The sequence below is a fragment of the Pristiophorus japonicus genome, chromosome 21 (genome assembly GCF_044704955.1).
Source record: "Pristiophorus japonicus isolate sPriJap1 chromosome 21, sPriJap1.hap1, whole genome shotgun sequence".
In the NCBI taxonomy this organism is placed as follows: Eukaryota; Metazoa; Chordata; class Chondrichthyes; family Pristiophoridae; genus Pristiophorus; species Pristiophorus japonicus.
Window position 1 is genome coordinate 66949689 of NC_091997.1, and position 24730 is coordinate 66974418.

General features: G+C 51.7%; 2 protein-coding genes across 2 annotated transcripts in view; both read right to left on the reverse strand.

Annotated features, from left to right (window-relative positions):
• Positions 1-746: 746 nt before the first annotated feature.
• LOC139233551 (probable G-protein coupled receptor No18) lies at positions 747-7474 on the reverse strand. The gene is made up of 3 exons (XM_070863954.1): positions 5965-7474; positions 2427-2610; positions 747-924 (listed from the first exon to the last, which is right to left on the reverse strand). Exons 1-3 carry the CDS (start codon positions 7169-7171, stop codon positions 747-749), a joined length of 1569 nt encoding a protein of 522 aa, XP_070720055.1. The 5' UTR covers positions 7172-7474.
• tubgcp4 (tubulin gamma complex component 4) overlaps positions 7174-24730 on the reverse strand; it is a 93275-nt gene continuing 75718 nt past the window's right edge. Inside the window, exon 30 of the mRNA XM_070863955.1 lies at positions 7174-7373. Coding sequence (XP_070720056.1) covers positions 7174-7373 — 200 coding nt within the window. The remainder of the gene's footprint in view (positions 7374-24730) is intronic.

A 24730-nucleotide genomic window follows, 5' to 3' on the forward strand; every position in this document is an offset into this window, starting at 1 on the left:
AATCACAGACACAGACCCCCATCCCCTCACCCTGCGGGGAAATCACAGACACATCTGCACATTGTCCTATTCGGCAGCGGTAGCTGCACATTCTTCATGAACCACGAAAGCAAACTGAGGTGATAGTGATTGGAGCTCACAAAAATTAGCCTCAGTGCCCGTGGGCTTGGCAGGGAAATAAACTGGGCTCCCGTTCGCTCTCCAGTGACTATATATGCAAGAGTCTGGCTCTGGACACCAGAGAGGGGGCTGCGATGCCCTCCATGGTCGAGCAGCTTGCCAACACTCAGTGCCAAGACTCGCCGTGGTGGTGAGCAGGGAGGCTGACTGTGTCTGGGGAAGGATCAGTGCGGTTGGGAGAGAATTAGGAGCGGATTAAAACACCTGGATTCGACATTGTGATCGCCGCAGTCCGGTATTCCAAACATCCCACAACAACACAGTCGAGTGTCAGGCAGGAAAAGCGTCAGAGGGCGAGAGAGCAAAAGTACAAAGTAAGGCAAGTGGACAGATTTTACACAATGTAAACACGCACTTAACACAAAATCTGGGCTTTCTACTTTGAGCCCCAGGGTGATTTATTCCATTTCTCATCGGTTGTGGGACCTGGGCTCTGGCACCCAGCTCAGAGTAACTCTGGGAGCAGGACCTTCTCAATCCGCGCGCGCCCCCCCGTCATCCACCAGTGTTTTAATAACAAACCGGCAAATCAGCGAGAGCCCAGGTTTCATTTGGCATCAACCCAGCTATAATACAATGAGCGTCTTTAGCTGACGTTCCACAGAATCTGGACAGGGGAAGGATTTCTTATCCACATGTCCAGTTGCTGCCAGATTTAACGTCCATCCAACCCTGATATCTAGTGTCAGGTCCGGGAAAGCAGTGGGCCCTCGAGACAGCGAGCTTTGTGCTTCCAGCATTTTTCTTTCAAGAATATTTAATGTTTCAAAAAAGAGAAAATAATGTTCGTCTTAACTGCACACGCTGAGAACTGGACCAGGCAAATCTGGGGCCAATCACAAACTGAAAAACCCATGGGGTCAGACTAAGTGTAGGGGACACTCGAATAACCCCCAATTCCCATTTAGGGCCCCCACCTCCCGTGATCATCCAGGTTTGCTGTACACGTGTGAATGATCTTCTGATGCCTATAAAATAAAATTATCCGTGAACGCTCCAATATTGGAAAACCAGGATTTGGTCCATTCCTGGGGGTCACTCTCGGGGGAACCAGTGGATGTGATGTATTTGGATTTCCAGAAGGTATTCGATAAGGTGCCACATAAAAGGTTACTGCACAAGATAAAAGCTCACTGGGTTGGGGCTAATATATTAGCATGGATAAAGGATTGGCTAACTAACAGAAAACAGAGAGTCGGGATAAATGAGTCATTTTCCAGTTGGCAATCAGTGACTAGTGGGATGCCGCAGGTGCTGGGTCACCAACTATTTACAATCTATATTAATGACTTGGATGAAGGGACCGAGTGTAATGTAGCCAAGTTTGCTGATGATACAAAGATGGGTGGGAAAGTAAATTGTGAGGAGGACACAAAGAATCTGCAAATGTATATAGACAGACTAAGTGATTGGGCAAACATTTGGCAGATGGCGTATAATGTGGGAAAATGTGAGGTTATCCACTTTGGCAGAAATAAAAAAGCAAATTATAATTTAAATGGAGAAAGATTGTAAAGTGCTGCAGTACAGAGGGACCTGGGGGTCCTTGTGCATAAAACACAAAAAGTTAGTCTGCAGGTACAGCAAGTAATCAGGAAGGCCAATGGAATGTTGGCCTTTATTGCAAGGGGGATGGAGTATAAAAGCAGAGAAGTCCTGCTACAACTGTACAGGGTATTGGTGAGGCCACACCTGGAGTACTGCGTACAGTTTTGGTCTCCGTATTTAAGAAGACGGTTCATTAGGTTGATTCCGGAGATGAGGGGGTTGACTTATGAGGATAAGTTGAGCAGGTTGGGCCTATACACAGTGGTGTTCAGAAGAATGAGAGGTGATCTTATTAAAACTTATAAGATAATGAGGAGGCTCGACAAGATGGATACAGAGAGGATATTTCCACTCATAATGGAAACTAAAAGCAGGGGACATAGTTTCAGAATAAGGGGCCGCCCATTTAAACTGAGATGAGGAGGAATTTCTTCTTTGAGTGTTGTAAATCTGTGGAATTCTCTGCCCCAGAGAGCTGTGGAAGCTGGGACATTGAATATATTTAAGGCGGAGATAGACAGATTTTTGAGTGATAAGGAAGTAAAGGATTATGGGGAGCGGGCAGGGAAGTGGAGCTGAGTCCATGATCAGATCAACCATGGTCTTATTGAATGGCGGAGCAGGCTCTAGGGACCGAATGGCCGACTCCTGCTCCTATTTCTTGTGTTCTTTCCATTCCCCGGGGGGTCACTCTCCACTCCCGGGGGTCAGTGTCCATTCCCCGGGGGGTCACTCTCCATTCCCGGGATAGCTCCATCATTGGTCTCGGTGACTGGCCAGGACCAGCTCGGCGCTGGAAGGAAGCTAAACGTGGTCTGATCATTGGGTTTGTCCGCGGCGATGAATCCCCAGGGAACGATGGCGACGCCGATCTCTGCAGCTCTACAGTCAGGAGACAAGAAACAGTGGGCATCAGCTCCCATTCTCGGAGTACGCACCATCCCGTATCTGTCGACTATCGCTGGGTGAAGTTATTGAACCGCTGTGTTACCCAATTCCAGTGGGGTATGTCTTGTAAAACACTACTCAATCTCTGGTGTCACAGTTCACAGGACAAATACACATCGTGTCTCTCCCCGTAACTGTGTCTCTATTTCTCTCCCAAACTCCACGTCTTTCTGCTTGTACCTTTCCTTTCTCTCTACCTCTCACTTTGTCCCAATATTGTGTCTCTGTATATGCCTCATATGCTTTCTCCAATTGTCTCTCTGTATGGCTCTCGCACACTTTCTCTCATTGCCCCTTCTCCCACTCCCTCCCTCTCACTCCCTCCCTCTCAATCTTTCTCTCATTGTCCCCTCTCTCTTTCTCACTCCTTCTATCTCATGCACTCTCCCTCAATCCCCTTCTCTCAATCCCCTTCTCTCATTGTCCCCTCGGTCTCACTCCCTCTCTCTCGCTCCAGCCGATGGAACAGTTATTCCTATACTGACGGAGGGTTTTATGGACACACACACACGCACCGGACGCAAATCTACCACCGAATTCCCCAGGGACTGCCTGGAGTGGGATTTGAACCGCCACCTTGTGACTCGAGAAGTGGGGTTGCTGAACCGAAGGCTTGCTCCCAGCAGCAAGGATTGGGAGACCAAGAACAATGATAGTAACCCTGCCACCGTGCTTGCTGCAGGCTGGAGATCAACCCAGGCCCTTCCTGTTTGGGGTCAGTACCACACAGGTGGAGCCTCCATTTCCTTGCTACCTGCTGGTCCCTCTCAATACAGAAACCATCTGTAGCAACAAGATCACTGTGCTTTCATAATTGTTGACAGATTTAATGTTCTGTTTCAGAATTTTACCATGATGTGCTATGGCTCAGTGGGTAGCTCTCTCGCCTCTGAGTCAGCAGGTTGTGGGTTCAAGCCCCACTCCAGCGACTTGAGCACAAAATCCATGCCAACACTCACAGTGCAATGCTGATGGAGTGCCGCACTGTCGGAGTGGCAGTACTGAGGGAGCGCCGCACTGTCGGAGGGGCAGTACTGAGGGAGCGCCGCACTGTCGGAGGGCCAGTACTGAGGGAGTGCCGCACTGTCGGAGGGGCAGTACTGAGGGAGTGCCGCACTGTCGGAGGGCCAGTACTGAGGGAGTGCCGCACTGTCGGAGGGGCAGTGCTGATTGAGTGCCGCACTGTCGGAGGGCCAGTACTGAGGGAGCGCCGCACTGTCGGAGGGCCAGTACTGAGGGAGTGCTGCACTGTCGGAGGGCCAGTACTGAGGGAGTGCCGCACTGTCGGAGGGGCAGTGCTGATTGAGTACCGCACTGTCGGAGGGCCAGTACTGAGGGAGCGCCGCACTGTCGAAGGGGCAGTACTGAGGGAGTGCTGCACTGTCGGAAGGCCAGTACTGAGGGAGCGCCGCACTGTCGGAGGGCCAATACTGAGGGAGCGCCGCACTGTCGGAGGGCCAGTACTGAGGGAGCGCCGCACTGTCGGAGGGGCAGTACTGAGGGAGTGCCGCACTGTCGGAGGGCCAGTACTGAGGGAGTGCCGCACTGTCGGAGGGGCAGTGCTGATTGAGTGCCGCATTGTCGGAGGGCCAGTACTGAGGGAGCGCCGCACTGTCGGAGGGCCAGTACTGAGGGAGCGCCGCACTGTCGGAGGGCCAGTACTGAGGGAGTGCCGCACTGTCGGAGGGGCAGTGCTGATTGAGTACCGCACTGTCGGAGGGCCAGTACTGAGGGAGCGCCGCACTGTCGAAGGGGCAGTACTGAGGGAGTGCTGCACTGTTGGAGGGGCAGTACTGAGGGAGCGCCGCACTGTCGGAGGGGCAGACTTTATCAAAATTATGCTCTATCAAAACCTCATAATTTTGAACACCTCTAATAAATCTCCCCTTAAGTTTCTCTGCTCTAAGGAGAACAATCCCAGCTTCTCCAGTCCCTCGTCCCTGGTACCATTCTGGTCAATCTCCTCTGCACTCTCTCCAAGGCCTTGACATCCTTCCTATAGTACGGTGCCCGGAGTTGGACACAATCCTCCAGCTCTGGTCTAACTAGTAATTTGTAAAGGTTTAGCATAACTTCCTTGTTTATGTATTCAATGCCCCCATTTACAAAGCCAGAGATCCCATACATTTTCTTAACTACCTTATCAACTTGCCCTGCCACCGTCAAGGGTTTGTCAATATGCACTCCCAGGTCTCTCCGCTCTTGCACCCCCTTCAAAACAGCACCATTTAGATCATACCATCTCTCCATGTTGTTTCTCCAAAAAAGCATCATTTCACACTTCTCTGCATTAAACTGCATCTGCCATGTGTTTGCCCATTTCCCCAGTCTGTCTGTCTCTGTCCTCCTGATGTCTGCGACTGTCCTGCTCACTATTCACTACATTGCCAAGCTTAGAGTTATCCGCAAACTTTGAAATTGTGCTCCCTGTGCCCAAGACCAGGTCATTTATTTACAACGAGAAATGCAACGCTACTCTTTGCCTCCTAAACCTTGATCAATTTTGTATCCAGGTTACCACCATCCCTTTACCCCATGTGCTTCCGATTGGGTGTGGTGCTTTATCAAGTGCAAGCTTTTTACTGTTCGAAACTTAAACTATCTGAAGATTTAGGGCTGGATTTTCAGTTGTTGACACCTTGGTTTTGCGCCCCGGGGAGGAGGTAATGGCGGCAGGAAGCATTTCTGAGCGGGCAGCTATTTTCCAGCACCCCGCCAGAACATTTGGGTGCCGGGTTAGCGGGGGCCTGGAACATTACCGCCCGGGAGAGGTGCGTTGGTGTGCAATGCCCCTGGTTGCGACACCGGCTCGAAATCTGAAACTCGCCCGATCCGCGGAGCTCCGCAGCGCCCCTAGTGGATCCGTCTGGGAAAGCGGGCGCCGTGAGGGACGGAATGGCGACCTCAGGTAAGTGTGATTGGGTTTCATCTTTTGATTTTTGCAATTTATATTTGTGTGGTGTCAGTAAAGTATTGGGAATGTTTTTGGTGGGTTGTTTTACAGTTTTCTCCCCCCCCCCCAGTGAAGCCTCTCTTTCAGCGCTCTGAGGCCGGCTGTTTCGCTCGGGATTCTCAGTTACTGAGCCGGACTAGCGCCCCGAGGGAGGTGTGCAACGCCCCTCCCCCTGCGCTCCGCCCCACACTCAGGGCCCAGCTGGTGAATTTTGCAGCCGGAGACGCAAACCATTTCCCGCCCCGCCCGGGTTAACGCCGTAACAGAGGCACGGCCGAATTTCCGCCCCGGATTTCCTCTCCTCCCCAATCACGCAGCGAGAATGGCGACGGTACCTCGAATAACGGAGAAGGGAGCCGAGCTGGTGCCATCATGGGTTCTGCTTTTGGAAGTGTTGATGCTGCCATTCTGGGCACCGCCGGCCGTCGCTGGGACCTCCGGCGGAGACGGCTGGGCCGGGTCCCCGAACCATAGCCGCAGGTACTCCCTGGCGCAGCGCCTAAACTGCCGGTTCAGGAGGGCGTAGAGAACGGGATTCAGGACGCAGTTGGCAAAGCTCAACCAAGTGGCGAGGAAGTCCAGCATCGCGGGGGCCCTGCCAGCGGGCAAGGACTCCCGGCGGAAGCTCAGAGTGAAGTAGGGCAGCCAGGTGACCATGCAGGTGGTGATCACGGCCACGATGGTTTTGGCCGTCTTCGACTCCATCGCCACGTCCGACGTGCTGTTTGCGTTCAGGTTGACGGTGGAGTTGGACGATATGAAGCTGGTCCACTTCCTCGGCAGGCTGGCCTGCAATAGTCGGAAGGACCTCAGCTCGGTGAGAATTGAGCCGCTGCCTTGGCCAGGAGACAGGTTGCTGGTGCACCGCTGAGCTTTGTGCTTCAAGTGGTCGCGAGTGACCCGATATATTAAGTAGTAGGAGACGGTGACCGTCACCAAAGACGTCACGTAGATCCAAAAGAAAGTGTAGATTCCGTACGCCAGACTTGGGCCCCCAGCGGACCAGCTGTAGTCACACAAACACCTGGCCGGGGAGAACCTGTAAAGGCCAAGGCCGAAAAGCGGTGGGATTCCGTAGAGCAGCCCACTCCACCACAAGAACACAATCATTTTCCTCGCTCGGTCCCGCGGTATGGTGAGGATAAACGGCCTCGCGATGACATAATACCTGTCCACGGCGATCCCAGCCACCGACAGCACGGACACGTTTCTCAAGAAGGTGGTTAGGAAGCCCGACATTTGGCACAAGGTCCCCCCCAAGGGCCAGCTCCGGGCAACGGTTGCTATGACAATGAAGGGCACGCCTAAAAGGACAATCAGGAAGTCAGCCAGGGCCAGGGACACCACAAACATGTTGGTGACACTTCTCAGGGGCCGACACTTGTAGACCAACGCCAGGACCAAGACGTTCAGTGGAAGACCGAAGATCACGATGAGCAAATATAGAATTGCTTGGGAGGCAGTTGCAGCCAACGATGGCTGTTGTTGCCCACTGCTGTTGGATCCCAAGGCCCCTGGGACCAAGCTCTGAAAATTGCTCATCGTTATTGTAACTGTGGAAGCATTAACTTCAAAACCGATTCTTTCCCTCGTTCAGTCAACTGTGCGATGCGCTCACCAGCCCTCCCTCCCTCCAGGCACACGTCATCATCAGCTTCAGTCCCAGGGAGATAATTGCTCAGTAATTCAGTTGCCGTTATCCTCTGTCCGTCCCGAGTGGGGCCTGGTTGATCGTATGTAACTTCTTGCGGATTATAACGTGGAAGGAGCCAGTTACTGTATAAACCCAACGTTTCCTTCCGCTCACTGTAGGACGGAACTCAAACCGACTGCCAGAAAACTTCACCGAGTGAATAAGTTGGTTCTCAAAGTCCGGTGACTCAGAACTAGGTGCTCGTCTTTCAGGCCAGCCTCCCAGTTCTTAACTTCAGGTTTTCCCATTAATACCATGGCTTATCGCCACTTTTTGTTTGTTGTTCATTCCCGGGATGCGGGCGTCGCTGGCAGGGCCGGCATTTATTGCCCATCTCTAATTGCCCCTTGAGAAGGTGGTGGTGAGCCGCCTTCTTGAACCGCTGCAGTCCGTGTGGTGAAGGTGCTCCCACAGTGCTGTTAGGGAGGGAGTTCCAGGATTGTGACCCAGCGACGATGAAGGAACGGCCGATATATTTCCAAGTCAGGATGGTGTGTGACTGGGAGGGGAACGTGGAGGTGGTGGTGTTCCCATGGGCCTGCTGCCCTTGTCCTTCTAGGGGGTAGAGGTCGCGGGTTTGGGAGGTGCTGCCGAAGAAGCCTTGGCGAGTTGAGCCAGTTCAGTGAGGGAGTTCGCTCTGGAGGCCTGGAAAGATACAAAGAAACACAAGTCTCTGTAGTGTAGTGTCAAATCACTTTTTCTGACATTCTGTTTAGAACAAAGAAATCTGGGAATATTGTTTACCGGTAACAAATTATAGAAAGATAGGATTAAGTAACAGGTAAAGGGCTTAGATTTGATTTTGTGCAAATGTACTTATGATAATACAAACATTCCAAACTGATGGGCAGAAAATGACCAACTGGTCCAGTAAGCCTGCCCCGCACGCAGCCGGGGCTCAGTGGGCAGCACACTCGCCTCCTGAGTCAGGAGGTTGTGGGTTCAAGTCCCACTCCAGGGACTTGAGCACAAAAATCTAGGCTGACACTCCCAGTGCACTGTCAGAGGTGCCATCTTTCAGATGAGACAAACTGAGGCCCCGTCTGCTCTCTCAGGTGGACATAAAAGATCTCATGGCACTATTTCGAAGAAGAGCAGTGGATTTATCCCCGGTGTCCTGGGCCAATATTTATCTCTCAATCATAGAAACATAGAAACATAGAAAATAGGTGCAGGAGCAGGCCATTCAGCCCTTCTAGCCTGCACCGCCATTCAACGAGTTCATGGCTGAACATGAAACTTCAGTACCCACTTCCTGCTTTCACGCCATACCCCTTGATCCCCCGAGTAGTAAGGACTTCATCTAACTCCCTTTTGAATATATTTAGTGAATTGGCCTCAACTACTTCCTGTGGTAGAGAATTCCACAGGTTCACCACTCTCTGGGTGAAGAAGTTTCTCCTTATCTCGGTCCTAAATGGCTTACCCCTTATCCTTAGACTGTGACCCCTGGTTCTGGACTTCCCCAACATTGGGAACATTCTTCCTGCATCCAACCTGTCCAAACCCGTCAGAATTTTAAACGTTTCTATGAGGTCCCCTCTCACTCTTCTGAACTCCAGTGAATACAAGCCCAGTTGATTCAGTCTTTCTTGATAGGTCAGTCCCACCATCCCGGGAATCAGTCTGGTGAATCTTCGCTGCACTCCCTCAACAGCAAGTATGTCCTTCCTCAAGTTAGGAGACCAAAACTGTACACAATACTCCAGGTGCGGCCTCACCAAGGCCCTGTACAACTGTAGCAACACCTCCCTGCCCCTGTACTCAAATCCCCTCGCTATGAAGGCCAACATGCCATTTGCTTTCTTAACCGCCTGCTGTACCTGCATGCCAACCTTCAATGACTGATGTACCATGACACCCAGGTCTCGTTGCACCTTCCCTTTTCCTAATCTGTCACCATTCAGATAATAGTCTGTCTCTCTGTTTTTACCACCAAAGTGGATAACCTCACATTTATCCACATTATACTTCATCTGCCACGCATTTGCCCACTCACCTAATCTATCCAAGTCACTCTGTAGCCTCATAGCATCCTCCTCGCAGCTCACACTGCCACCCAACTTAGTGTCATCCGCAAATTTGGAGATACTACATTTAATCCCCTCGTCTAAATCATTAATGTACAATGTAAACAGCTGGGGCCCCAGCACAGAACCCTGTGGTACCCCACTAGTCACTGCCTGCCATTCCGAAAAGTACCCATTTACTCCTACTCTTTGCTTCCTGTCTGACAACCAGTTCTCAATCCACGTCAGCACACTACCCCCAATCCCATGTGCTTTAACTTTGCACATTAGTCTCCTGTGTGGGACCTTGTCGAAAGCCTTCTGAAAGTCCAAATATACCACATCAACTGGTACTCCTTTGTCCACTTTATTGGAAACATCCTCAAAAAATTCCAGAAGATTTGTCAAGCATGATCTCCCTTTTACAAATCCATGCTGACTTGGACCTATCATGTCACCATTTTCCAAATGCGCTGCTATGACATCCTTAATAATTGATTCCATCATTTTACCCACTACTGAGGTCAGGCTGACCGGTCTATAATTCCCTGCTTTCTCTCTCCCTCCTTTTTTAAAAAGTGGGGTTACATTGGCTACCCTCCACTCGATAGGAACTGATCCAGAGTCAATGGAATGTTGGAAAATGACTGTCAATGCATCCGCTATTTCCAAGGCCACCTCCTTAAGTACTCTGGGATGCAGTCCATCAGGCCCTGGGGATTTATCGGCCTTCAATCCCATCAATTTCCCCAACACAATTTCCCGACTAATAAAGATTTCCCTCAGTTCCTCCTCCTTAATAGACCCTCTGACCACTTTTATATCCGGAAGGTTGTTTGTGTCCTCCTTAGTGAATACTGAACCAAAGTACTTGTTCAATTGGTCTGCCATTTCTTTGTTCCCCGTTATGACTTCCCCTGATTCTGACTGCAGGGGACCTACGTTTGTCTTTACTAACCTCTTTCTCTTTACATACATACATACAGCATCGCCAAAACAGATTATCTGGTCATTATCACATTGCTGTGTGTGGGAGCTTGCTGTGCACAATTTGGCTGCCGTGTTTCCCACATTACAACAGCGACTGCACTTCAAAAGTACTTCATTGGCTGTTAAGGGCTTTGGGATGTCCGGTGGTTGTAAAAGGCGCTATATAAATGCAAGTCTTTCTTTCTGAGCCACCCACGGGCCAGCAGGTTCAGGTTCAGATGCAGGAATGTGCGGAGGGCCCTTGACCTCGGCAACAGTCGGACATGTTACAACTGCTGGCTGTGCTCAATGCTCGAGCGAGATGTCTCGTGAAACCGACCCTTGCGATGGTTGGGAGTGATGGGCCTGGGATACAACGGGCAAAGTCAGATGCTGCCCACAGCTTGTTGCACGTCCTAACAACCCTCGTTAATCGAGGGCAGGGCAGACCTTGAAGCTCTCCCTCTGAGGGAGCGAGATCCAAATTAATCATCTCATTGTTGGCCTTCAGCCCCTCCCTCTCCCGCACACAACCTTACTTTCTCTATTTTATCAATACTACTCTGAACGTTCCTCTCTTGTCCAAATACCCTGCTCCATCTTCTCTTCCTCCTCCCTCAATCCTCAAAGTGTTGGAATCACCTACTGTAACTCAATCTTCGAACAGCTCAAAACTATGGACTTCTTTACCTCACCTTTAATCCAAGAATCTAGAATTTCAAAAAAAACCCCAACAAATTTGATGTTACCAAACCATCGGATTCACTCGGTCTTTCTGCTCATAATGTTGCAATGGTCTTGCATTTAAATAAAATTTGCTTGCGTGTGGGGTACCCCTCTCCCTACTCCGCCCACCCTGAGATTTGCGGTGTTCAACCCCAGACACTGAGGGGATGAGTAAAAAGCCGAATCAGCCCACTGGCGCGTTGAGTAGCCTCCTGAAACACATCGCCATGGTAACCGGCCTCTGCCTCAATCATCCAGTCAAGTAGCTCACTGGCTTGTTTCATGAGAAATGAAGGGAGGATTATTTATTTTTTGAATCCTTATTTTTAACCCTTGAATCACCCAAAAAAAAAGTACAAACAACCTGGTTGGAAAATCCAAACTATTGGGTCCTTTTTGGGGATCGCCAGCCCTCCGTGATTGCCCCAATTAGAAGATTGATTTCCCGACACTGCTGCCAGCAATATAGGAAAAACATCGGAGCATTAAACAATATGGGCCAGAAATTCGGCTGGTTAGCGCTGCCCCCGCGCACCCCCCCGTTACCGCCCGGCGCTAAACCCCTCCCGTCGCGCTCTCAGCGCTGACCGTTTGCGCCGCGCTTGCTAGCCCCGCCCACTGGGTGATGTCACCGAGTGTGTCCCGCCCCCCCCCCATAGCCCCGCATTTGCTAAATTCACTCTTGCCTGCCGTAGCGCCGGGCGCTGAGACTGGGCTGGGGGGAAAGCAATAATGGAGAAGATGGGTGGTTCCTCTGTACTCCAACTGATGTGTCCCTCTTACCAATGTTGGAGGATAATTCCAAACAATGGTGACGATTCCGGGGCAATATTTTCCGGGGTGCAAAGTAAGGGCTGAAATCTCACTGTTTCACCTTCTGTTTATTTGTTGCAGCGGTGGGGGAGGTGTGGGTGAGGCTTATTGAATTTTTCAACATGATTTTCTTTTCATCTTTAGGATGCCGGCAATGATCGAGTCGGCCTCCTGCGCTGTCGTTCCGTGAGCGCCCGAGGAGGCGTATGGAACGTTTCCCTTAGCGTTCCTCTCTCCTCATGGGGCGAGACAACTGAATATCGCACTTTGAGGCGGTCGACATCACCCGACACTAAAGGTAGCGTCCCGATATTGTCACCTCCTCAAAGCAGGCGGCACCAAATGTTTAGCCCCTTTTATATTTTTTGATTTACACTCAACGCTTTTGTTTGTTATAAAAATATCAGACATGGTGAAACAAAGGCTGGTTGATCAACGGCGAAGAATCATCCAATCAGGTGGCGAAGAGTCTGTTTGCTTTCCGATTGGCTGTGGTGGCGGGGCACTACGAGGATGGATGCGTTGGGCAACCAATGGCGGGGGGTGGGGGTGGGGCAATTGGAGGCGGGAGGTCATGTGGTGAAACCTCCAGGAAAACGTCCAGAATTGGGAACCCTAATGCTCTTTTGGAACATTCATCGACCACAACAGCTAAAGAGCAATTTATTGATTAGCCTCAGGCCCTTAAACACCTTCGTTTGTCTTTTGAGTGGGAATGAGATCCATAGAATCAGATGGTTACGGCACAGAAGGAGGCCATTTGGCCCATCGTGTCAGTGCGGGCTCTTTGAACGAGATCCCATGATACAACTCGAAGAAGATTAGGGAATTTCCTGATGTCCTGCTCCTCAGGCAACACCACAATCTAGATTAACTGGTCATTCATCTGCATTTATATAGTGCCCGTCACAATCTCAGGATGTCCCAAAGCTCTTTACAGCCAATGAAGTACTTTTGGAGTGCAGTCACTGTTGTAATGTGGGAAATGTGGCAGCCAATTTGCGCACAGCAAGCTCCCACACACAGCAATGTGATAATGACCAGATAATCTGTTTTTGTGATGTTCGTTGAGGGATAAATATAAATACAGATACTGGGGATAACTCCCCTGCTCTTCTTCGAAATAGTGCCATGGGATCTTTTATGTACACCTGAGAGAGCAAACGTGGCTTCGGTTTAACATCTCATCCGTAAGACAGCACGTCCGATAGTGCGGCGCTCCCTCAGTACTGCCCCTCCGACAGTGCGGCGCTCCCTCAGTACTGCCCCTCCGACAGTGCGGCGCTCCCTCAGTACTGCCCCTCCGACAGTGCGGCACTCCCTCAGTACTGCCCCTCCGACAGTGCGGCACTCCCTCAGTACTGCCCCTCCGACAGTGCGGCGCTCCCTCAGTACTGCCCCTCCGACAGTGCGGCGCTCCCTCAGTACTGCCCCTCCAACAGTGCGGCGCTCCCTCAGTGCTGCCCCTCCGACAGTGCGGCGCTCCCTCAGTACTGCCCCTCCGATAGTGTGGCGCTCCCTCAGTACTGCCCCTCCGACAGTGCAGCGCTCCCTCAGTACTGCCCCTCTGACAGTGTGGCGCTCCCTCAGTACTGCCCCTCCGAAAGTGCGGCACTCCCTCAGCGCTGCCCCTCCGACAGTGCGGCGCTCCCTCAGCACTGCCCCTCCGATAGTGCGGCGCTCCCTCAGTACTGCCCCTCCAACAGTGTGGTGCACCCTCAGTACTGCCCCTCCAACAGTGTGGTGCTCCCTCAGTACTGCCCCTCTGACAGTGTGGCGCTCCCTCAGTACTGCCCCTCCGACAGTGCGGCGCTCCCTCAGCACTGCCCCTCCGACAGTGCGGCGCTCCTTCAGTACTGCCCCTCCAACAGTGTGGTGCTCCCTCAGTACTGCCCCTCCGACAGTGCGGCGCTCCCTCAGCACTGCCCCTCCGACAGTGTGGCACTCCCTCAGTACTGCCCCTCCGACAGTGTGGCACTCCCTCAGTACTGCCCCTCTGACACTGCGGCCAGAAGGAGCCGATCTGTCGGGGCACTGGGCTGCAGGGCTATATGGGGCCGAGGGGTCAACGCCTCCACAACCCATGAATGAGCCAGGCAGGCTGGTCAATGAGCAGCATTGCCCCGAGGCTGGGCTCAGGTGTGGGATCACTGAATGTAGCACAGAAGGCCAACTCAGTCTGAATCTCCCATCACCAACCTGGGCATCGCGAAGTCTCGGCTCGGTGTTGGCCATCATAGAATCAGAAATCATCGTGTCCGCGCCGGCCGACAAAAACAAACCAGTCTGCCATGTAGGACCTTATCAAAAGCCTTGTTAAAATCCGTATACACTACAACAAACGCACTGTCCTCATCGACCCTCCTTGTTACCTCTTCAAAAAATCAATTAAGTTAGTCAGACACGACCTTCCCTTAACAAATCCGTGCTGACTGTCCTTGATTAATCCGTGTTTTTCTAAATCGATGGGATTCAAACTAAAAGACTGAAGAGAATGAATTCACCCTATTCCATAAATCCTCGCTACATTACAGCGAGACACTGGTTATACAACATGATTTTCTGGTCTCCTTAAAATAAATTGGGATCGTTTCTCTTAAGCACTACTCCTCGTGAAGTCATAACCATTAGAAATTCTGTAGAATCCGTGCTTTGTTCAAAATCACCAGAGGAAATCTGTCCTTCACTTATTTAAACAGATCGCTGGCCCGATAAAAGATTCCTGCAAGTTCACTTCTAAATTCCTGATATTCAACAATATAACTTACATTGAGTTGAAAAGAAAAATTGCTTCGACTGTTAAATTAATTTGTGCTTACCACCTTTCACCATCAGAAAACAGGACTTCCCAGCGTTAATCATTGCATTTAACTTTAACTTGGTTTGGTTACAATTTCTGTTCCGTTGCTTTGGGATCGTCGCATTTCCCCCCTCGCGAGTCGGTTACTCTCAGGCCACGTCCCCTCGTCTCTGTCTGTTTTTTCCTCAAATAAGGAGCATTTTGCTCAAGATGTTGACAGATGTCTCAGCGCTGTTGGGTCAAATTCCTCGGCTCCTAGTAAAGGAAGTGCAATGCTTCCTGTTTCTGTCCCACTTTTCCTTTATCAAGCCAGCCCAGTTCCTTTGGACAATCCCACTTCACTCTCAACGAGACTAAGAACGGAGAAAGGGGGGAAGAGGAGAAAGAGAGAGAGAGAAAGAGGCGGATAGGCAGACTGAGAGAGAGGGGGACAGAGAAAATCAGAGAAAGAAAACAAAAGAGAGAGAAAGAGTGACAAATGCACAGAGACAGAGCAAAATAGAGAAATGCACAGAGAGAGAGAGAGAGAAAGAGAACCAGACAGAGAGAGAGAGGATAGGGAGCAGCGGAGAAAGAGAGATCGAGAGACAGAGGGAGATGGAGAAAGACTGAAAGATAAACTCACAGACAGTCAGAAAGATAGAACAAGACAGACAGCGAGAAACACCGATAGTGTCAGTGAGAGGGTTCACAGAGCTGGCGAGAGGGGTCACGGAGACGGCGAGAGGGGTCACGGAGACGGCGAGAGGGGTCACGGAGACGGCGAGAGGGGTGACGGAGACGGCGAGAGGGGTCACGGAGCTGGCGAGAGGGGTCACAGAGCTGGCGAGAGGGGTGACGGAGACGGCGAGAGGGGTCACAGAGACAGCGAGAGGGGTCACAGAGCTGGCGAGAGGGGTCACGGAGACGGCGAGAGGGGTCACAGAGCTGGCGAGAGGGGTGACGGAGACGGCGAGAGGGGTGACGGAGACGGCAAGAGGGGTCACGGAGACAGCGAGAGGGGTGACGGAGACGGCAAGAGGGGTCACGGAGACGGCGAGAGGGGTGATGGAGACAGCGAGAGGGGTGACGGAGACGGCGAGAGGGGTCACGGAGACGGCGAGAGGGGTGACGGAGACGGCGAGAGGGATGACAGAGTCGGTGAATGCGATCACGGAGCCGGTGAACGGGGTCACGGAATCACGGAGCCGGTGAAAGGGTTAAGTTTCCAGCGCGCACACATATCGCAGTGTGGGATGGCCCGTGCTGCCCCTGGGCCCTCGCCTCTCCTGGGCCCCGGTCATTTCCCTCTACGGACTCTTGCCGCTCCTTCGCCCCTCCTGCTGTGCCTGCCCGCACTGCGATCAGCGACCTGGCTTCACAGCCGTCGCCCTCCTGCAGCAGCACGCGCTGCTCCCTGCAGTAGTATGTCACCACACGCTGCTCCCTCCAATGGCCCCGGCCTGCTGATGGTCTTGCAGACTGGGACTGTGCTGATTTCCGGTCCGTGCAGCAGAGCTGGTCTCCAGTTAGTCTTGGGTAATCCTTGCCACTGGACCAAGACCAAGCTCTGTTAACCCCGTGTGGTGGCTGGTGTGCAACGGCCACCCCACGTTAAAAAAGTCCACCCACAGGCATCTTCCACCCTTCAGGATGTAGTTCGGGACCTGGAATATTAGGTCTTTCATTGAAACACCTGTGAACTCATCCCTTTTTGGCGTGGAAGCAAGTCATCCTCGACACGAGGGACTGCCTATGATGATGATAAGTTTCCAGGGACCAGTTTCCTGGGATTTACAACACTGGTTTGCATGAAGTCCAGAACAAAGTCTGTGTGGTTGAATTCCGCCGTTTGTTGCTATTAATACACTTGCCCCTTTAGACACACTCAAAGCTCCACAGGAAGCGCGTAAAGATCAGCTCAGCAACATTCACCGCGATTACACAGCTGGAAACTGTAAAGTCCTGTCCTCTCAGTACAGATTCACACGAGGCATGTTGTGAAGTCAAGGTCACTCTGGACCTGCACCTTTATTTCACAGCTCTGGAATGCTGCACTTGCCTGAGACCTGCCCTTATATACCTGTCTCTTGCAAGTGCACCCCTGGTGGTAAGGTATGCTGGTGGTTACAGGTCATATCTTATTACAGTCATGTATAGCATGTTAGGATACTGTTACATATAATAATGTAAGATACATGACATCACTCTCCCCCAAGGTCTTATTGTCTTTATAGGTTCAGTCTCTCAGGTGGTCTACGCTCTCGCGTGGAGCGTCTGAGTTGTGGTTCAGTTGTTTGCCTTAGTGTCTGTTTTTCTTTGGGTGTGGTTGCTGGTATCTCGCCTGGACTATCTGTTTCGATTGGTGTGATTGCTGTTGACTCGCCTGGGCTGTCTGTTGGGATTGCCCTTTCCTCAGGTTGTTCAATCTGTCTGTCCACCAGGTATGGTGCGAGTTCCACATTGTAGTCTGCCTCTGGTTCCGCAGTGTTGTTGGTAAATCTGCTTTTGACTTGGTCTACATGCCTCAGGCAGGTTTTGCCATTGTCCATTTGTACTACCAGTAGCCTGTTTCCTTCCTTGCCCGTTACTGTCCCTGCAAGCCATTTGGGACCCCTGCCATAGTTTAGTACAAACACTTTGTCCCCTATCTCATTCCATCTCCCCCTCGAATTTCTGTCATGGTACCCAGTCAGCTTACGGCGCTGTGCCTCAACGATTTCGTGCATGTCTTGGAGGATTAATGAGAGCCTTGTTTTTAAAGTCCTTTTCATCAACAGTTGCGCGGGAGGGATCCCAGTCAATGAGTGCGGACGAGATCTGTATGCCAGCAGCAGTCGCGACAGGCGACCCTGCAGCATGGGACCTTGGATTTTAAGCATGCCTTGTTTAATGATTTGCACTGCTCTCTCCACCTGGCTGTTGGAGACGGTGCCGTCTTGACGTGATTTATGCCGTGGTCAATTATAAAATCTTGAAATTCTGCGCTGGTGAAGCACGGACCATTGTCACTGACCAATATGTCAGGGATTCCGTGCGTTGCAAACATGGTTGCGAGGCTCTCCACAGTGGTGGAGGTTGTGCTCGAGTTTAAAATGGTGCATTCGATCCACTTTGAAAATGCATCTACAACTACGAGGAACATTTTGCCCATGAATGGGCCCGCATAGTCTACGTGCACCCGCGATCACGGTTTGGTAGGCCAGGGGCTCAGTGGAGCCTCCCTGGGGGCATTGCTGAGTTGGGCACAAATGGTGCACCTTCAGACGCAGAGTTCCAAGTCCGCGTCAATACTAGGCCACCAGACGTGGGATCTGGCTATGGCCTTCATGAGAACGATCCCCGGGTGCTCGCGGTGGAGCTCCCGGACAAATGCCTCTCTGCCTCGCAGAGGCATGACTACTCGGCTGCCCCACATCAGGCAGTCTGCTTGTAGTGATAGCTCATGCATGCGCCTGTGAAAGGGTTTTAATTCCTCGGGGCAGGCATTGCGAGCCTCTGCCCAGTCACCGGTTAGGATACATCTTTTTACTAAGGATAACATGGGGTCGCTGGCCGTCCAGGCTCTGATTTGGCAAGCCGTAATAGGCGAACCTGTGGGCTCAAAGGCATTGATTGCCATGACTATCTCACAGTCCTGTTCGTCAGATCCTTCCGTGGTCGCCAGGGGTAGCCTGCTGAGCGCGTCGGCACAGTTGTCTGTGCCTGGTCTGTACCTTATGGTATAGTCGTAGTTAGCCAGCATGAGTGCCCACTGTTGAATTCGCGCCGAGGCATTGGCGTTTATTGCCTTGCTCTCGGATAGGAGGGACATGAAAGGCTTGTGGTCGGTTTCTAACGCGAACTTGGCCCCGAAAAGGTATTGGTGCATCTTTTTGACACCGTACACGCACGCGAGCGCCTCCTTCTCTACCATTCCGTACCCGTGCTCCGCCCGCGAAAGTGACCTGGAGGCATAAGCTATGGGTTGTAATTTGCCCGCACTATTGACATGTTGCAAAACGCACCCGACCCTATGCGCTGACGCATCGCATGTGAGAACTAGCTTTTTACCTGGATCAAAGAAAGCCAAAACACTGTTGGAACACAGAAGGTTGCGGCCTTATTGAAGGCGCGTTCCTGGGCGTCCCCCCAAAACCAATCGCACCCCTTTCTGAGTAGCACGTGGAGAGGCTCCAGCAGCATGCTTAAGTTCCGCATAAAGTTCCCAAAGTAATTGAGTCGCCCGAGAAAGGCGCGCAGTTCTGAGACATTCCAGGGCCTGGGTGCCAGGTGAATTATTTCTGTTTTGGACTCTGTTGGGCGGATTCCATCAGCAGCAATCCTTCTGCCCAAAAATTCAACCTCGGGTGTGAGAAACAAGCACTTGGATTTCTTGACTCGTAGGCCTACCCGATCCAACCGCTTTAGTACTTCCTCCAAATTACGGAGATGGGAGTCGGTGTCCCTGCCCGTGATGAGTATGTCATCTTGAAATACAACCGTCTCCGGGATGGACTTGAGCAGACTCTCCATGTTGCGCTGGAATATGGCAGCTGCCGACCTGATGCCGAATGGGCATCGATTGTACATGATGTGTGTTGATGGTGGTGAGTAGCTTGGATTCCTTGGTCAATTCTTGCGTCATATACGCAGATGTGAGGTCTAATTTTGAGAAAAGTTTACCTCCAGCCAATGTGGCAAATAAGTCCTCCGCTCTGGGCAGCGGGTACTGGTCCTGTGGGGAGACTCTGTTTATGGTAGATTTGTAGTCCCCACAGATTTGTACGGATCCATCAGGCTTCATGACTGGGACGATGGGACTTGCCCAGTCGCTAAATTCCACAGGTGATATAATGCCTTCCCGCAGAAGCCTGTCTAGTTCGCGTTCAATCTTTTCCCTCATCACATAGGGTACAGCTCTGGCCTTGTGATGGACCGGTCTAGCATCCTGTATGATGTAGATTTTGACTTTGGCCCCTTTGAAAGTGCCCACACCTGGCTGAAAGAGATGTTCAAATTGCTTTATAACTGTTGAGCAGGAGGTCTGTTCCTCTAATGACATGGCATGGACATCATCCCATTTCCAGTTTAGTTTTGCCAGCCAGCTTCTCCCCAGCAGTGCTGGGGGGTCTCCGGGGACAATCCACAGGGGAAGTCGGTTTACTGTCCCTTTGTGTGTGACAGAGAGCATGGCGCTGCCGAGGACTGGTACGATTTCTTTGGTATAGGTCCTTAGTTTGGTGTCGACCCTTGAGAGTTTTGGTCTGTTTCTTTTATGCGGCCACAGTTGTTCAAATTGTTGAGCGCCCATGAGAGATTGACTTGCTCCGTATCCAGCTCCACGTTGACAGATATCCCATTGAGTAGGACCCTCATCATTATAGGAGGCGTCCTGTTGTAGGAGCAGCGGTCATTGATCGTGTTGACCCGCTGTACTGTCCCCACCATCTTCTGGTCCGCTTTCCGACCCATCCGATTCGTATACCAGCCGAGCTGCTGTTTTTTTGCACATGCGGGCCAAATGCCATGTATTTTCACAATTTCTGCAAACAGCCTGCTGAAATCAACATCCCCTTGCCGAGTGCCCACCCCCACACCTCCAGCACAGACCTGTTCCATTGTTCAAAGTGTTCCCAAAGAATGAGCTGCGTCTGGCTGATCTCTCTTGAGCTTCTCTCAGTTTGTAGTTGATTGCTTGCATTGTGGGTTGATGAGGTGTGAACGGCCGTTCCTGTGGCCCTTGATGGCTTCTGCCTGCTGTCGAGAGCCTGTTCTCCCGGTTTTGTCTGTGTGTGGGGGTAGCAGCTTGTTTAGTGCTGTGAACTTCTTGTTCCGATATTTCGTTAGTTGTCGTACCTGCATTGTAAATCAACCTCGTTTCTTCTTCCCCTACCAAGAATGTCTGTGCAACCAGTGCTGCTGCCTCTAAGATCAGGTTCTTGGTCTCTATGAGCTTTCGGAATATGCCTGCGTGGCCTATTCCTTCAATAAAAAAGTCTCTCAGCATTTCTCTCCTCAGTTCATCGGAGAACTCACATAAACTAGCCAACCTCCGAAGTTCCGCCACGAAGTCGGGTATGCTCTGGCCCACACAGCATCTGTAGTTGTAGAACTTGTGTCTGGCCATGTGTAGGCTGCTCGCTGGCTTCAGGTGGTCTCTTACCAGTGTGCTCAATTCTTCAAACGACTTGCTTGCTGGTTTCTCGGGTGCCAACAGATCCTTCATTAAAGCATATGTTTTCGAGCCACAGCTGGTCAAGAGATGGGCTCTTCTCTTGTCTGCCTTATTGTCGCCTAACCAGTCTTTGGTTACAAAGCTTTGCTGGAGCCTTTCTATAAAGTCCTCCCAATTGTCTCCCGCATTGTACTTTTCATCTGATCCGTTGTTCGCCATTCTGTGGATTCTGTAATCCCGTAACTCGTCGCCATTGTAAAGTCCTGTCCCCTCAGTACAGATTCACACAAGGCATGTAGTGAAGTCAAGGTCACTCTGGACCTGCACCTTTATTTCACAGCTCTGGAATGCTGCACTTGCCTGAGTCCTGTCCTTATATACCTGTCTCTTGCAAGTGCACCCCTGGTGGTAAGGTATGCTGGTGGTTACAGGTCATATCTTATTACAGTCATGTATAGCATGTTAGGATACAGTTATATATAATAATGTAAGATACATGACAGAAACTCTCAAACCCAATCTGACCAGCAACTTCTCACAATTCACCTTTCCTTTATTTATAAGGAAGGAGTTCAAAAAGATCAGTCTGTGTTCTCAGTCCTGGTTACTCAGTGACTGCCGCTGGGTGAGGATTGGGCTCGGCTGTGCTGCCCCAAGGGTTCAATAGCCCGACAACACTCGCTGTCCGGGGGAGGGCGGGGGTGAGGAGGGTGTCCAAGACTTGAGGAAGGTGTGAGCGTTTGCGTGAGCGTCTGTGATTCTATAGGTGTCTGTGCGTGTCTGCGTGTGTGAGAGAGAGAGTGTGTCTGTGTGTGCCTGTCTATGTGTGCATGTGTGTGCGTCTGTCTGTGCATGTATGTGAGTGTGTGTGCATGTGTGTGTGTCTGTCGTCTATGTGTGCGTGTCTTTTTGTCTATGTGTGTGTGTGTCTGTCTATCTGTCTGTGTGTGTGTATATGTCTATGTGTTGTATGCATGTGTGTCTGTGTCTGTGTGTGTATCTGTGTGTGTGTCTGTCTATGTGTGTATGTGTCTGTGTGTGTGTGGCTGTGTCTATGTGTCTGCGTGTGTGTGTGTCTGTCTGTCTATCTGTGTGTGTGTGTCTGTCTGTCTATCTATCTGTCTATCTATGTATGTGTCTATGTGTGTGGCTGTGTCTGTCTGTGTCTGTGTGTGTGTGTGTGTGTCTGTCTGTCTGTCTGTCTGTGTGTGTGTATGTGTGTGTGTGTGTCTGTCTGTCTGTCTGTCTGTCTGTCTATGTGTGTGTGTATGTGTGTCCCTGTGGGTTCAGACTCACATGCTCAGTTGTTTACCAGGCCCGAGGTTCTCCAAAGTATTTTCCACATTTCCCCCGCTGTGTGGGACGGGTTCCTCCCTCCCCTCAGCAGTGTGTCGGTTTGTTTGGTTCAAGTGTTTCCTGTGGGAATTTGATCAGCGCTTTCTCCAATCAGCTCAGTTATTCTCCCCCAGCCTTTCACTTATTTTAATCCTTGGTTTGTGTCTTCCGACCCCTCCCTCACTCTGCGACAGCGGCTTAAACTGGGCCAGCGGGAAAGGGTGGGTGAGGTCCATTTGTTCTCAGTTCCGTTGGGTTTTATTCCCAATTCTGCTGAAGGTGCTGACCCATTGTGGGCCCCAGTAGGCCTCTCACAAACCAGCATTTCGTCAGGTGTGAATCCAAGCGATGAGCATCAGCAGGCTATTCGACTCAGATAGGCATCACAGTCTGACCAGATCCTGTCCTCATCCTGATATCTGCGCACCCACTTTCCAGGGAAGTGATTCAGGAGCAGGGTCCCTGGCAGAGGCCTCCTTCTCCCAAAGCCCCCTCCAGCCCTACACCCCTCCTTGTCTCTGTAACCTCCTCCAACACCTCACCCCTCCCTATCTTTAACCCCCTCCAGCTCCTATCTCTGTAACCCCCTCCAGCCCCTACATCCCTCCCTATCTCTGTAAACCCCTCCAGCCCCTACACCCCTCCCTATCTCTGTAACCTCCTCCAGCACCACATCCCTTCCTATCTCTGTAACCCCCTCCAGCCCCTACACCCCTCCCTATCTCTGTAAACCCCTCCATCCCCTACACCCATCCCTATCTCTGTAACCCCCTCCAGCATCACACCCCTCCCTATCTCTGTAACCCCCTCCAGCCCCTACACCCCTCCCTATCTCTGAAACCTCCTCCAGCCCCACAACCCTCCGAGATGTCTGCACTCCTCCAATTCTGGCATCTTGATTATAATCGCTCCACCATCGGTGGCCGTGCCTTCTGCTGCCTGGGCCCCAAGCTCTGGAACAGCCCCCTAAACCTCTCCGCCTCTCTCTCCTCCTTCAAGACGCTCCTTAAAATCGACCTCTTTGACCAAGCTTTGGGTCACCTGCCAGAACATCTCCTTATGTGGCTCAGCATCAAATTCGGTCTGATTTACGTTGCTGTGAAGCGCTTTGGGACGTACGTCAAAAGGCGCTATATAAATGCAAGTTCTTGTGGTTGTCCCTGTCCAGCCCAGGGTTATTGAGCGGCCATTAAACTGGGCCCAAACACTGGAAGCATTGTCACACAAACGACAAGGTCTCCAGCTGTGAGCGGGAACAATGGGAACTGGAAATGAAACCAGGAATCTCCCTGGGAAAACACAGCGCATTGCGACAGTGCCTGAAGAGGAAGGACGGAGTAACGATTCAGATTACTCTAAAAGTACAACCGACGACCAAAGCTCTGTCAGCACAATGTTTATTTTACTTTTAAATACAAATAAAATATCAGAATCCAAAACCGGCGGGAATCCATTTCGAGCTGCTTCAGGTCGAGCTCTCCCCAAGATTATAGGTGATAGACAGACACAGGAAGAGGGCAGCGGGTCTCACTGAGGCTGACAGCATCGCAGGGTTCTTGCCTGGAAATTTACAGAGAGGGAATATTCAGTTATAAACCCGGCCGCTCTCCTCTCCTGAAGTTACTGGCTCAGTTCTGGCTTAGAGGCAGAGAGGGTGTTTCCCCCCGGGCTGGGGAGTCTAGAACCAGGGGTCACAGTCTCAGGATAAGGGCTCGGCCATTTAGGACTGAGATGAGGAGGAATTTCTTCACTCGGAGGGTGGTGAATCTTTGGAATTCTCTGCCCCAGAGGGCTGTGGAGGCTCAGTCTTGGAGTACATTCAAGACGGAGATCGATAGATTTTTGGATATTAAGTGAATCGAGGGATTTGGGGACAGTGCAGGAAAGTGGAGTTGAGGTCGAAGGTCAGCCATGATCTCATTGAATGGCGGAGCAGGCTCGATGGGGCCGATTGGCCGACTCCTGCTCCTAATTCTTATGTTCTTACTACCTCACCCAAGTGACCATTCCTCGGATGAAAGTCTAGACGGTAAGGTCAGCAGCATATCCAGAGGTCGTGGGTTCAAGTCCCATTCCAGGGGCTTTAGCACCTAATCCATAATGACACTCCCAGTGCAGTGCTGAGGGAGTGCTGCACTGTCAGAGGGGCAGTGCTGCACTGTCGGAGGGGAAGTGCTGAGGGAGCGCCGCACTGTCGGAGGGGCAGTACTGAGGGAGCGCCGCACTGTCGGAGGGGCAGTACTGAGGGAGCGCCGCACTGTCGGAGAGGCAGTGCTGAGGGAGCGCCGCACTGTCGGAGGGGCAGTGCTGAGGGAGTGCTGCACTGTCGGAGGGGCAGTGCTGAGGGAGTGCCGCACTGTCGGAGGGGCAGTACTGAGGGAGCGCCGCACTGTCGGAGGGCCAGTACTGAGGGAGTGCCGCACTGTCGGAGGGGCAGTGCTGATTGAGTGCCGCACTGTCGGAGGGCCAGTACTGAGGGAGCGCCGCACTGTCGGAGGGCCAGTACTGAGGGAGCGCCGCACTGTCGGAGGGCCAGTACTGAGGGAGTGCTGCACTGTCGGAGGGCCAGTACTGAGGGAGTGCCGCACTGTCGGAGGGGCAGTGCTGATTGAGTACCGCA

Bases quoted from the DNA above. Each gene is read 5' to 3' on its own strand.
- LOC139233551 (XM_070863954.1), bottom strand. From the start codon at position 7,171: ATGAGCAATTTTCAGAGCTTGGTCCCAGGGGCCTTGGGATCCAACAGC. The intron at 2,611-5,964 runs GTACCGTCGCCA...TCCTGACTGTAG, and splicing joins TCCCTTCTCCGTTATTCGAG to AGCTGCAGAGATCGGCGTCG. The intron at 925-2,426 runs GTGGAGAGTGAC...TATTCTTGAAAG, and splicing joins ATGGACACTGACCCCCGGGA to AAAAATGCTGGAAGCACAAA.